The sequence below is a fragment of the Danio aesculapii genome, chromosome 13 (assembly GCF_903798145.1).
Source record: "Danio aesculapii chromosome 13, fDanAes4.1, whole genome shotgun sequence".
In the NCBI taxonomy this organism is placed as follows: domain Eukaryota; kingdom Metazoa; phylum Chordata; class Actinopteri; order Cypriniformes; family Danionidae; genus Danio; species Danio aesculapii.
The window spans coordinates 33,507,913-33,523,244 of NC_079447.1; the positions used below are offsets into that span (position 1 = coordinate 33,507,913).

The following is a 15,332-nucleotide window of genomic DNA, read 5'->3' on the forward strand; positions in this document are numbered from 1 at the left end:
TGAATTTAAATGTTTTACAAAATGAATGCATATTGCCAATAATAATAATAAATGTTCAAAAATTTTAGAAAAGTTTAGCATTTTGCATTAGTGGATTGCTTTTGAAACATTTGATGGAGCTGAAATTTAAAATAAAAATGCAGTTTAATATTTTTTGCCAAAAATAAAGGACAAAAATTGTTTGTGGTTAACATTACAGGGTCATGATAAGATATTATTAAAATAAATAAGATTAAGCCAGTAAATCTAGCAAATGTAGTGTTACTTTTGACCCATCAATATGTAATTTTCATCCCTGCCTATGGGGTCAAAAGTAACAATGTGCAACCTTTGTTTAAAATGAAGTTAACTTTATTGTGGAGTTTTTCTACATTAATACAAAATAACACCTAATTTTGATAGACTACAATTGTAAGTTAGTAACCACTGCAAAAAAATATATATTTCTGTTAAAATCTAAAATTAGTTTTTTATGAAAAATGGTACTTTCGTCCCTGCTCTCCCCTAGTTTCAACTTCACCATTAGTCCTTGTAGATTTCTGTGGTAAAAAAGTTGTCAAATGTTATTTTTGTTACTTAAATCTTACCTCACAGCACACTCTTTCACTGCTAAACCATAGACTGTAAAATATATGGACGTAGCATCCGTGACGTCACCCATAGGTTTCTGAACACTGCAAAAGAAGCTACAAGTAGGCGTGGCCAAGCGTCGGTATTTTGTTTGCGTGTCATCGCACCCACGGCAGGATACCAAACAAGGGCGAAGAGGCGGAGAGTGAGCGAAGCTACAGACACCTGCCGGCATTTTGCTTAGACCTGGCTTAAACAGACTTTACTTTGTGAAAAAGCTTAATACTTTATTACCTGTGATTTGTATTCTGACCACATGTGCTTGGCTGTACACTATATCAATAAGGTGTTTAGACTTTTAAAAACACTGTAGTAATACATTGAGCCACTAAGCATTGTTCTTATGACGTTTTTCTACAGGAGGAAAACGCTAATTACTTCCAAACACTTCAAATATAGTGTGTGTTAGAAAATGCAAGACTATTGATGAACTCCAGCATAACATTGTATGATAACGCTTAAGATGACTTCTAGAGCCTACAGCTAATCAATCTGTCACATTCTGGAGTGCTTTAAATAAGTACATAACTTTACTCACATGGAAAACAGAGGCCACGTGAATGGTTTGTGAGCACAAGTGCACACAGCATTGCATATAATCTGATAATTATAAGAAATAAGTCCAAAAGGCAACTGACTGTGTAAAGCCACATAAAACAACACAAAAATACGATGAATATGCCGAGATCAGTGGCTAATCTGCCGGATTCAGCTGAGGTGAAGTGACGGCGACCAGCGAGACCTAGCTGTCACTCAAGTGGCCACGCCCTTAATTATGCAAACTTAATATAACCTAATATAAAGGAAATGGATGAGTTATTAAAAATTCACCCCCCTAACAGTTGTCATGAAGGGTAATAATAGCTATATGAACCAAAATCATTCTTTGTACAAGGCTGTAAACACCTTTTTTTCTGCTGTAAAGTTGGGCATTCTAACGGTGGGCTCAATTCCATTTTGCTCTATTATGGAGCCAGGACTAGCGGAATTTTGATAAATTGCAGTTTCAGTTACTTCCGTATTGGCTTCCCGAGAGAGACCGGGAGGTTGCCACTTGTGCAAAACACCTAAAAGACAAACTTCAGTTTAATTTTTCAAAGTGAACAGTAAAGCCCCTCCCATTTGAACTTAATCGCATCAGTCACTTTGACATTGATTGTCACTGTCAGGGTTAAAATGATATTGTCAGGGGTTGAAAAAGACATTGTCAGGGTTAAAATGTTGTCATCCTAACAACAATTAAAGCCTGATTAATATTAAATAATGGAGTCTTACTCGATGTCTGACCCAAGTGGACAGGAAGTTTTGGCTATCTTTGCGCCGGGTTGTTATGCTGATGATCTTGAATGAGGTCAGTGTGGCAGCTGATAGTCTGGCGCCGCCTGCTGTTTGCTCGCAGCAGCAGGTCTTTGTGTTTAACCTCCCTGCAGGAGAGATGCTGAGATTAAAATCCCTGATACACCACAGACCTTTGAGCTCACAGTCATGACAGGTGTGTCACAGTGTGCCATCAATACCCATATGGCAGAGCCACGTGAATATGAAACAAACACACGCACACATACAGCTTTGTTTCCTTCTTATTGGTTCTATTGTTACTATCTGACTACTATTATTCTATCTGACAATAATATTTGCTGTATCCTATTCTTATATATGTATAGATTGAATAGAAATGTTAGTAGGTAAAAGTGGACTTCTTTAATGCGAGTCAATCATACAACAGACTGTAAATTTAAAAGCTGGGTTCCATCTTACATGTTGTCCCGACACAAATCAATTAAGATAACTTAATCGTTTTTACAAATTGTGAATTCTGTTGTTTCATCTCATTTAAAAAAAAGACTTGTAGTTTGACAAGCAACAAAAGTAATTTTCTGAGTGTAAAAGGAGGTAAATGTACTGTATCAATGCTTTTGATGCTGTTCTGTAGTGTGAAATGATTGTATGCTCATGTCTACTCTATTTCTTTGGTCAATTATATTGACAAGAAAGATCATAGTCCACTTACTTGCTAGACCAATTACTATCCAGAATGAACATCAATACCATCGTACCGCTATAGCCTACTCTATAAACAGGTGTTTCTATCTTTATTGTTTAATAATAGGGATCATTGAATGTGATGATCTTCTTTGGACAACCTTTAAACCTTTAAATCCATAATAAAATATAGTAAAAAAATTAACACAAGTACACTATTCTTAAACTGTGATCTTGAGAAATTTTAAACATATTTTTTGTTTGAATATATTTAATGAATATTTTAAAATATATGTCAGAAATCAGAAATTTCTGAAATAATTTTAATATATTGGTTTACTGCTCAAGAAACATTTTTTAATATTAATATATTATTATATTGAAAATTGCTGCTTAATATATTAAGAAAGGTTCTTTAAGAATTTAATTAAAAGGAAAAACCCCAAATGTTTTGCAATAATAATACAAAAGGTTATTTTAATTAAATAATACTCGTGGGGCGACACAGTGGCTCAGTGGTTAACAATGTCGCCTCACAGCAAGAAGGTTGCTGGTTCGAGCCCTGGCTGGGTCAGTTGGCATTTCTGTGTGGATAAATATCAATGCCAGTAACTCGCGAGCCCCAAATTTCTCTTAGGTAGTTATAAATATACAAACGTTGCTTATACAAAGATAGGCCTATATAAACACAAGCATATTGACAACACAAAAAAGTGCAACAGTCTAACAACCATCATATGTATATCATCATATACCGTTAAATAGCATTTTTATAGTCGTTTATTAATTTGTTTAATTCAATATTAACCTCAGCTAAAGAGACTGGTGGACTTACTGTTTTTTAGCACAAGTCTGTTTTTGGTTTAATTTTGGAGACCGCTAATCAGAAATCATCCTCAATGTGTAGTTGTGGCCTGTATTTATTTTTAATGTATTTGATTGCCGTAAAGGTGTAAGAAAGTTTAACCTGGTGCTATAAAATCAATCTGCTGCAGCGGACGCTATTGCTGTGTTGTTAATCTAACATAAACACACAATCCAATGAAAAAAAATGAAAAGGCTGATGGCTTTTCATTTGCATGTTGTTGTTTTTTACTATTAAAAACTACTGTTTTTTATCTTCTGTGGGTTATGGTTAAACATGTTGTAATTCTAATAGTTTAAGCCAAGCGACCCCCTGTTATTGTCCCGCGACCCCCACTTTGGCAATCACTGACTTAACACACTACAAATTTTATATGCCTTCCTTATTTACCAGACCAGATTTCAGATCATATACAGTTAAGCAGAGTACTCAATGAACTGATCCATCATGTCAAAAAAAGAAACAGAACTGGACTTGGAAACCACTGTTAATTCATTCATTCATTTTCTTTTCGGCTCAGCCCCTTTATTAATCTGGGGTCGCCACAGTGGAATGAACTGCCAACTTATCCAGCATATGTTTTACGCAGCGGATGCCCCTGCAGCTGCAACCCATCACTGGGAAACATCTATACACAGTCATTCACACACATACACTACTGCAAATTTAGCTCACCCAATTCACCTATAGCGCATGTCTTTGGTCTTGTGGTGGAAACCAGAGCCCACATGAACACGGGGAGAACATGCAAACTCTACACAGAAATGCCAACTGACCCAGCCAAGGCTTGAACCAGTGACCGTCTTGCTGTGAGGCGATCGTGCTACCCACTGCACCACCGTGACGCCCCGAAACCATTGTTACACACTGTAAAATATGTTGAGTTCCACAAAATTCCCTTATGTTGTCCCAACACAAATCAAATTAGTTACCTTAATTGTTTTTACAAACTTAAGTAGATGGAACATAAAACAAGAAAGTTTTGCCTCAAAAGACGAATTGTGTTGGTACTGCATGATGTTGCCATATGGCAACATGATATTTATGTTAATTTCCCTGCCACTATTTCTTTAAGACCAACATTGAATTTTTTTTGGTGGAAAGAGAAGACCTTAGTGTAGCCAATGCTGTGCTTTGGTTCAGTTACATGACATGCAGTGTTTTTCTATGGTGCAATTTCTGACAGACTGACGTTTGTTGTGAGTAGTTGCTTAATGCAAATGAAAACATCAACAAAAACAAAGGATCAAAATATGTTAGATCCACAAAAAAATCTGAGACATCACCTCCAGTAAGTTATGATGACATATTCACCACACAAAAAAGCTTTTTATCAAATTAGTTTTTTGTAAATCAATCAAATGTATGTGTTGCCAAATGGCAACACTGTGCTATAGCAGAACTTGCAATATTGCAATGGGTTAGCTAGCAAGCAGGGTCAGCTATGAACTTTTAAGTTGTAACAATAACAATATGAATGCTAGTAATATAATGTTGATTAGTTGTAATGGCATTTGCATCATGGATAAAAAATTGTTTTAATGGCAATACTACTTTTGAATAGATATGAATACAGTGAACAGTGTATTAGCGAGCACTCTATTGTAAGTGAAAGAAGAAAAGGACAGAACTGGCTCTTCCTGCAGATGAAAGTGAGGATGAGATGGGTTTAGTGACCATGAGAATGATTCAGATTGTACATTTGATACGAGCAGTGTTGAAGACAGTTCAAGTAAGTTAGCTCTGAGGCAGATAAGACAGGCGTAGTATAATATATAAACATTGTTAGCTAGTAGCTACATTATTCTGATGCATCTGGATATACAGTACTAGACTTGTTATTTATTTGTTATAATATTTACTGAAGAAAATATTTATATTTGCTGTATGTTGTATACATGATAATACAATATTATGTTTGTTTTAATAATATTCAGCAAAAAAAAAAGAATGAAATAAATGAAAGCTGTTGGAATATGAGTTGTTGGAAAGTATGTATAAGGTGTCATTTATAAGTTCTGTGTTAAAGCTTATAATACTGCAACTCCAATTAAATCCTTTCAAACAACAAAATTATTAATTATAAGGAAAATTCGAAATTAGAAATGTCTAAGTTAGATGCACTGATGGATCTTGTTGCCATATGGCAACATATCAAAAAGTACCTTAAAAAAAGAAATGTACCACAATTTACAGCACTTAAGGTTGTCATTTTGAGAAAATAGTCAAATATTTTTTTAGAGATCTATCATAATGCGTGCAGTAGAGGGTTAAAATAGATAAGTAGTTTGAACAAGAAGCAAAAATCTTTTTTGAGTGTATGCCATCTCTGTGAAAAATCTTTAGTTTTTGTATAGATTTTATTCTTCAGAGTTTATCATATCAGATTCCCTGATTCAACTGTCCCATCTGTTTCAGTGTAACAGGCCTGAACTGCCAGCCTCATGGCCACCAACAACACTGCTAGCATTGCTCAGGCTCGCAAACTGGTGGAGCAGCTCAAGATGGAGGCCAATATTGACAGGATAAAGGTCAGAAAGAGCATATAATTTCCTCCAAAAACTCATACTGGCTAGAATTTAGGTAAATTTGGTTTTATATACGAACATTCAGACTTTCTTTCTTGATATAGTTTCAGAAAAGTATTCATTGCAAATTCTAAATAGGGAAATGACATTAGCAGCCAATGACTATCAAAGTTATTCACAGTTAATTAAATAGTGCTAATGTTGTTTTGAAGTAATTGCATGCAATTTCAGACCCAATATAAATTGCACTGTTCAAAAATGAATGAATGTACGAAAGTAGAACCAACTTTACCCCAATTTGACTAGAAACAAGCATTGTTTTGTTTACTGTAAGTATTTATCAACCTTAGGTCTCCAAAGCAGCAGCAGATCTGACGTCGTACTGCGAAGCCCATGCCAAGGAGGATCCCCTGCTGTCGCCCGTGCCTGCGTCCGAAAACCCCTTCAGGGAGAAGAAGTTCTTTTGTGCCATCCTGTAACCCGCGCTGCCAGCCATGGACTCACCTGCTCCCTCTGGGAAACACTCACGGACATAAAAACACGTTGATTTTTTACAAGGGCTGGAGAGATGAGCAGGAGAGAAGCCTTCAGTTCTCCATTCGAGCCACTGACTCCACCTAGTGGCCTTGAGATTTAAAGATGGTTACGAGAGTGTTGAAATTCAGGAGGGAGCGCTAAAACCACGAGTGACTGTCATTGTAGCAGATCAGACAGGATGTGTTGTGAAAATTAATTCAAGTATTCAAAGGTTTCTGTGGTTCTGATAAGGTCTTCAGATGTTTTCTTTATTCATTTTTGTTTTTAAGTGGGCTGTGGTCGTTAATCTGATCACTGATCTTAGAACCCACGTGGATTATTACTGAAGTTGTTGTGTTATTTCTTTTTAATCTTTTTTTTTTTTTTTTCCAGATGAATTTGCTATATTGCCTACCATTTAGGTAGCTTTCTGTAGCCGTTTGTGGGTACAGCAATTGTTTGTTTGTTTTTTTTTTATTTAAAGAATGACAGTTTGGTGAACTTTTCTAATGAATTCACGCTTGGACAAATATTCTTAAAATGAAATACCTTTTAGACGCTGATGAAAATTATCTGTCTGTACAGCAAACAGATCTTTCTTTTATCGGTCTTAAGCATATAGTTCTCTTTTTACTCTTTGTACAAAAATGTTAGCAAGTTCAGCTGTGTTGTGCTCTGTTTTCAATATTTGTGGTGATGTCAATAATAACTGCATGAAGCCTGCATTAAATCTGTTTGTTTAAATGCACCAAAATACATTGCCTATATTCACTGAGGAATGGATACAAATATTCATATTTTAAATAGGGTGTACTCAATTATGCTGAGCACTGTAACAGAAAACCTAAAAGTACAATTATACATTATTCCAGAATGAAATTCAAACATTTTTCATTATATTTTTTAAGCTGTAATGATATACATGCAGGAATGATATACAAGATATACAAATGTATCATTTGCATTAATTACATTATTAATCCATTTATACTAAATGCATGCATGTGATAGGGAACATTTGACACTGTTAGTTGTTGTTTAACTTTTTAATCAACTTTTTAAAACTCTAGCAGAGTTAATAATAACGGGGTTGACATTTTCCACCATTTTGTGCTTCAAGATGCTAACTTTAAACCAGACACAACTAAGGCACAATGTTATGTATTTTCATTACATTATTATTATTAATAGTGGTTGGAAGAGCATCCACTGCGTAAAACACATGCCAGAGTAGTTGGCAGGTCATTCTGCTGTGGCAAGCCCTGAGAAATCAGGTACTAAGCCAAAGAAAAATGAATGAAAGTTGACAAATAATATACTATTATTCATTTATTATTTTATTTTATTTTTTTGACTTAGTCTCTTTATTAGTCAGGGGTCGCCACAGCGAAATGAACAGCCAATTTATCCAATTTAACAACTTTTCCAGCATATGCTTTACGCAGCGGATGCCCTTCCAGCTGCAACCCATCATTGGGAAACCCCCATACACTGTCATGCTCACACATACAGTACACTACGGACAATTTCATTCATTCATATTCTTTTCGACTTAGTCCCTTTATTAATCTGGGGTCGCCACAGCGGAATAAACAGCCAATTTATCCAACATGTTTTATGCAGCAGAGGCCCTTCCAGCTGCAACCCATCACTGGGAAACATCGATCCACTCTCATTCACACATATACACTACGGACAATTTAGCTTACCCAGTTCACCTATAGCGCATGTGGGGGAAACCGGATCACCCAGAGGAAACTGACGCCAACACGGGGAGAACATGCAAACTCCACACAGAAATGCCAACTTACCCAGCCGAGGCTCCAACCAGTGACCTTCTTGTTTTGAGGCGACAGCGCTACCCAGTGTGCCACCGCGCCACCCCTGAATCTACTATTAGGGTATCTTAAACATTTTGTACAAATGAATGAAAGAAGAATAATGACATCCCTCAATGCCTTCCAGAGTTTCCTGCCAGAGGAAGTGACATCACTTGAAGTAAGTCACATACTTTTTTCAACCAGTGCTTTATACAGATTGCTATGCCGTTTTTATTTCTGATGTAACAGAGTTGAGCAGAACCTACACAAAATCTATTTTTATCACTGAAGTGACAAATAATACAGAAAACATGAAAACAAAAAGATGAAAATTAGACTGAAATGTTTCATGATAACTTAAACTGAATGTACTTTATTTAATTTAATTTAACTTCAAGTTACTTAATTGAGGAGTCAAAAAATAGGTATAGTAGAGTAATTGTGGAGTAATATTGCAAAGACAAAGTGTCTCTGAATACACATACAAACATAATTTATAGCGATAATGTTATCATTTGTGGCTATATTAAAAACCTTTTCAATGAAATGTTTGTTTTAAAAGGAAATAAATAATAAATAATATGAGTTGTGTCCTCCCAACAAAAGGTGAGTCAAATATAAACAAATCCAAACGTTGGGTTACATTTTGAAAACTTTTAAAACAAGATTTTAACCCAGCACTTTAATTTGTCAATATCTGACATTTACTTTTTTTGTGCAGCTTCACAAGCAATATATTTATAGTAGACCAATTTAACTACACATCAGAGTTTTTATTTATTTTTTTGTTAATTGTGCTTATAAGCAAAATTCAGCAACAAAAATGACGGGAAGAGATGGATCAGAAGGATTAATGTATTTTGAAAACTGTTTTGAAACAACAACAACTATAATATAATATACATAATTATATTATATTATGCTGTGATCAGCATATATGAGTACATTCCTAAATCTATTTTTAAATTCATGTTTTTATTAGGAAGCTATACACTATTATATTTGTGCATATACATAAGATTAGTCAGTCCTAAAGTCAAATCTGGAGCTTATCTAACAAAATAACTTACAATAATGTTCCAAACACTAGTACAGCCAAATTTATATGTTATAGAAAAATATTAAATACAAATTTTAAAAAGAGGCAAAAAATCAAGAGATGCAAAAAAATGGAAAAATTTTGTAGAAATTTTGTAGGTTGTAATTTTCTAAATATGTTTGGTGATGAAAATATTATTTTTATAAAAATCCTGCTGCAACCCATCACTAGAAAACATCCATACACACTCAATCACACACATTCACTAGAATTTAAATTACCCAATTCACCTATACCACGTGTCTTTGGACTTGTGCAATATTGTAATAGTTATATCTCTTAAAAAATGAAAAAGAAAAGAAAGAAAGAAAAAAGAAAAGAAAAGAAAAGAAAAAAAGTGATGTGATGTGCATCTTGAGTTATTCCCTTACTAAAAAAAAAAACCTTTGTATCTCTTTTGGGTAAAAATGAACATGAATGCGATTTTAAGACTCATTTCTAGCAAAGTAATTTTTATATAATTTATCCATGCTACACAAAAATGAAGTGGTTCCAAACCTATATGAGTTAGTTTTTTTCTGTTGAACACAATATTTTGTTGAATGTTGGAAACCATTTCTCACTGACTTTATATAGTGAAATATATCTTCTTTTCTGTTCAACAGAAAAAAGAAACTCATGATTGGAACAATCAGTGTGCTAAACAATGACAGAATTCTCATTTTTTGGGTGAAATATTCCTTTAATCTCATTTTTATGTGGATCCATGAAGCATGTATTGATTAATGACGTGATTTGTTTGGTTGTTACTATTTTTAAATTACAAAAAAATCATCAAATAGCCTGCCCTACAGACTATACAGCTAAAATATAAGAATTAAAAACATGGAAGCAACGCTTTTTTAGAGAAAACGTTGCAAATAAAAGCTAAGCTAATAAGGACGGGCTGACATTAGCTTAATTTAGTTTGAAAATGCTGTTCACTACTTTTCTCATTATATTTCCAAATGCATCCCTCGCAGTCAGAACCACACGCACACACGCGCGCGCGCAAAAGACGCTTCATCATAGAGAAATTACACTCACAACCTCAGCATCTGCGAACACACAGAGAGAGAGAGAAAGAGAGAGAGAGAGAGAGAGAGAGAGAGAGAGAGAGAGAGAGAGAGAGAGAGAGAGAGAGAGAGAGAGAGACGTGCTGCCATGGAGACCGTACTGACGAAAGTCCACAAACACATGCAGGAAGACCACTGATCTATTTTGATCTATTTTTCTATTCATAGTCCTACATCTACATTACATTAGACCAGTGAGGAAGACACACACTTCCGCTCAAGACAACAGAATATTAAGAATATCTGGTCTTTTCTTGATTATCTTTTTAACACTAACAATAAATATGATTTCGATGACTACATGAAACATGTTGACGAACAGCCCAATAACTTTAAAGTAGGCTATATAAAAAGGTGCACTTGTCTTATTTATTTATTTATTGATTTAGTTAGGTAGTTAGTTAGTTAGTAAGTTAGTTAGTTAGTTAGTTAGTTAGTTAGTTAGTTAGTTAGTTAGTTAGTTAGTTAGTTAGTTAGTTAGTTAGTTAACTTTATTTGTCCCCGTAGGGAAATTTCATTTGCAGCATACACTCACAGAGACTTCTGACATTTCACATTTGGCATATGTGTAAATCATTAAAAAATGGTACACAAATATCCAGTGTATTAGCCATTAACTGCTACTGAAGGAGGAGGAATTTAAAAAACGTAATTGCTTGCGCTATAAATGATAATTTTTCTTACAGAAATTTTTTCTATAGACCTGGGAACACAATCGACGACCTGATGGTAACAATTGGAAGGTGTTTGATAAAGGATGTTTCTCATCATTGACAATCACGATAGCCGTATTTACTACTCTTTTATAATATCAATGCTGTTTTTACCTGTTTTTTTAACTGGCTGTTTTTACCACCTTTCGCAGTGACCTCTTCTGGGCCTCAGAAGCTTTTCCATACAAACAGATTTTTATTTATTTATTTATTTATTTATTTATCATACCACTGTAATGCATTTCGCATGTCACGTCTGTTGAAGAATCCCTCTATAATAACAATATTTTCAGAATTGAATTTTTAATTCTGGTTATATTTTTATTCCAACAAGCACAAATGTCGAGACTGCAGGTGGCAGTATAATCACACTTATATTTTACAGTTCATGAAATCTTTACACATAGAAGTAAATTTAATTAAAATGTTTCTGTTTGTAAATGTGAAATTACAATATAATTTTTTCATTTACTGTTTCATTATATTAAAAAATATGTTGTATACACTATTAAAACATCAAGGTTCTTTGTTGTCATTAACCTTTATTGTGTAGAGATACAGTTGGAACCCAGCCGGAGTCAGAGATTAAACTAAAGAAAGTTTACTGAAGGTAGTTTGCAGTCTCATCAGCAGAAGTCAGCTTCAACACTCGAAATGAGTTTGTAGGCCGTTCTGCTTACAATCTCACAAACATCAACAATTATACTCTCACATAACGTCATTAACTGCATCCTGACTGGTTAAAACACAGATAGACTAAGAAAATTTACACAAGGGTGAGTGCGTATGATTATAAACGATTTCTCAATATCTCAAGCATACAAAACATCAGACATCCACTAGGCTGTTCAGAGCTGACCCCAGACCTGTGAAGAGGTCCACAAAGAATTAGAACACACACATTCAAAGTACAATCTGTTTCTTACCCAAAGTTGAGTGTACTCTCATCCATCTTTATCAAAACTAGTTAAAATATAATCTACTGTACATCCAAACTAGCAGCTTACATACAAAGGAATTAACTTTAAGACAAAATACATAACACATAAAATGGCAAATATCACTTTAGACATAATTAACACATAGCAAATAACAATATAAACAGTTGTTTCCAGTTCTTCAAAAGTTCAGGTCCACTCAAGAGGTCTCCATGACCTCTGACCTGGCTGGGTATATCCTGCATGAGGAAACAAATAATTTGGCATACTCAGAAAACATTATTCCAGTTTTACTCTGAAGTGGGATTACGGGATGAGACTAAGATCACCATATAGTCTAGGCTCTTCAACATTCAACATTATTAATCATAAAGACATAAGAAAGGACATGTGTTACTCCATCCTGGAGAGGACATCCATCAGAAAATCCATGCCATCAATTGTTAACAGCTTTTAATTAAAGCCAATGTTATTCTTATATACAACCAAGGAACTTCTTTATCAGAAAAGGGGTCTTCCGATTGTGAAAATGTTGTTCACAGTTTCAGTAAATGGCCCTTTTAAGAACTTTTCAATAAAAGGTTCTTTGAAAAACCAATTTATTATTTTGCTGACTACTCTGGATGTTATTTTTTGTAGTGCGGGATAGGCACTTGATGTTTGTAACAATAGGTCTTTTATTCTTGGTCTTCAAAATATGATTTATTTTTGAACGACCATCATGCACTCCAGGATTTTCAGGAGTCTTACAGTGCATTTAATACAGAGACAGTTTCTCAGGTGTGACAAAAATATTTTAAAGTGAATGGATGTGGTGAAGCAGGGTGCAGTGCCTCTCAAACTGATGTACAGCATTTTACAATTTTACAATACACAAGATAGAAAACAGTGATGCATATTTAGATGGCAAAAAGTCACCATTTAGTTTTTGCATAAAAAGAAAAAGGTAAAAAAAAAATGTTTATTCTTTTTTCCCCCCACTACATATCAGATTTTGCTTACTCTTCATCAGGAGGAAGACAATAGGAATCATTAGTAAGTGTGGGTATTATATAAGACTCAGATTCATAGAACTGGATTGGAGAGGTGTTATATCCAAATCATATGTATTATAAGTTTGTAGAAGATATACATTAAAAATACCCTTAAATACAATTTTAGTACTGCTTCTGTGAACTTGAACAAGTATATTAAAATCCATTAATTTTCACTTGTATTAGTATTTTTTTCCAAAGTGTGCTTTAATGCTTTAAAAATAAATAAAATCAATCTTTGTAGACTAGAAATATATGTACTGTATATAATTTATTTAAAAAATGCGGGCAATGTTTTATTTAAAAATATTTTATTAATCTTATTTTTTAATTCAACTATAGGGGTGCGGCCAGGTAGGGGGCAAGACATTGTGCCCAGGGGCCTCTGAATTCTTAATCTGTGCCTACCTTTCATAGACTTTCATTGTGATTCTCAGTCTATATGAATGCCAAAGGCCATAATTGATTAAAACGTAATATGAATATTATCTTGATGGATGAATCAAAAACAATAAGTGCATTTTAAAACGCACTAGGTTTACAAATAAATGTAAAATCAAATTTGTAATCTTGTGTAAGGGAAGGCTTCACTCTCATTAGTGTCATAATGCTGTTATTAAAAAATATATAAATTTAAGTTAATAGATGCACATTTCAGAGGGGCTGTGTTTTATGGCAGGGGTAACAGCCTTTAATATACAGGTGTCAGTGCGCAATGAGCTTTGGAAATCGACAGAATTAAAGATTAACTAATATGATGTTTATTTTGACTAGCATATCTCCTGATAGATTTTTTTTTTTGTATGAAGCAGAAAGGGATGAAGTCAGGGAGTTTAGACTTAATAAACCTAATTATTGGCCATAAGTCAGGTTTAAGACAACACACAACATATAATTCTATAAAACATAATTTTTGTGTTCTATACAATCTATAGAATTTCATTCTAATGAAATTAATATTCATTCATTAATTTTCCTTCAGCTTAGTCTCTATTTCAGAGGTCGCCACAGCGGAATGAACTGCTAACTGTTCCAGCATGTTTTACGCAATGGATGCCCTTCCAGCTGCAACCCAGTACTGGGAAACACCCATACACACTTATTCACACACACACACACACACTGATGCACTATACAACCAGTTTAGTTAATCAATTCCCCTATAGCGCACGTCACTCGAATCAGTGACTTTCTTGCTGTGAGGCGATAGTGCTACATTGTTTTCCAGTTACATTTAGAATAGATTTTTTTTTCATTTATTTATTTATAATGGAATAATTGTATAATAGTAATGGTACTCTAATTTGTAATAAATAATGTAAAAAGTATTTATTAAAATATTATATTTATCATTTTATATATTTATAAATAAATGGGGTGTGGCTTGGTTGAGGGGGCGTGGCTTGTGGATATGGCTTAAATTCTCACTTCAAGCTAAAGCCAAAAGCTGGCAGCATTATATTCGGCTAGATATTTTTCAAGACACTTCTATACAGCTTAAAGTGATATTTAAAGGCTTAACTAGGTTAATTAGGTTAACTAGGCAGGTTAGGGTAATTAGGCAAGTTATTTTATATCGATGGTTTGTGCTGTAGTCTATCAAAAAGAAAATAGCTTAAAGGGGCTAATAATTTTGACCTTAAAATGTTTTTTAAAAAATTTAAAACTGCTTTTATTCTAGCCGAAATAAAACAAATAAGACTTTCTCCAGATGAAAAAAATATTATCAGACAAACTGTGAAAATTTCCTTGTTCTGTTAAACATCATTTGGGAAATATTTTAAAAAAACAAAACAAAGGGGGGCTATTAATTCTGACTTCAACTGTAGATATATTTCTTTGAATCACATGATCATGATTTGAAGATAACCAAACACGACATCATTAAATATTAAGAAAATTCTCATGCAGGGTTTTACCTTCTATGACCTGAGGATACAGAAAGGAGTTTATGGATTTATTGGGTACAGCAGGATCAAACAGGTAAGATGTTGATACATCCATCTCCATTAGATGCCCTTCATGAGCGGGATTTTTATGATGACTAATTACTGTGTGGGCAGCAGCACATATTTGCATATTATCTTTCAGCAATCATTGTTTATCTCTGACAAAAAAAAACTCATTTTGTATAATTAATGAGGACTTTGA

The 15,332-nt window shown here is 34.0% G+C and overlaps 1 protein-coding gene across 4 annotated transcripts in view; it reads left to right on the forward strand.

The window, feature by feature from the left end:
• gng2 (guanine nucleotide binding protein (G protein), gamma 2) overlaps positions 1 to 7,278 on the forward strand; it is a 36,687-nt gene extending 29,409 nt beyond the window's left edge. For all 4 annotated transcript variants that reach the window (XM_056471299.1, XM_056471296.1, XM_056471295.1 and 1 more), the window contains 2 exons: positions 5,897 to 6,009; positions 6,357 to 7,278. In XM_056471299.1, the coding sequence (XP_056327274.1) occupies positions 5,923 to 6,009; positions 6,357 to 6,485 (216 nt within the window). In that variant the 5' untranslated portion in view covers positions 5,897 to 5,922 and the 3' untranslated portion in view covers positions 6,486 to 7,278. The remainder of the gene's footprint in view (positions 1 to 5,896; positions 6,010 to 6,356) is intronic.
• The last annotated feature ends 8,054 nt before the right edge of the window (positions 7,279 to 15,332 follow it).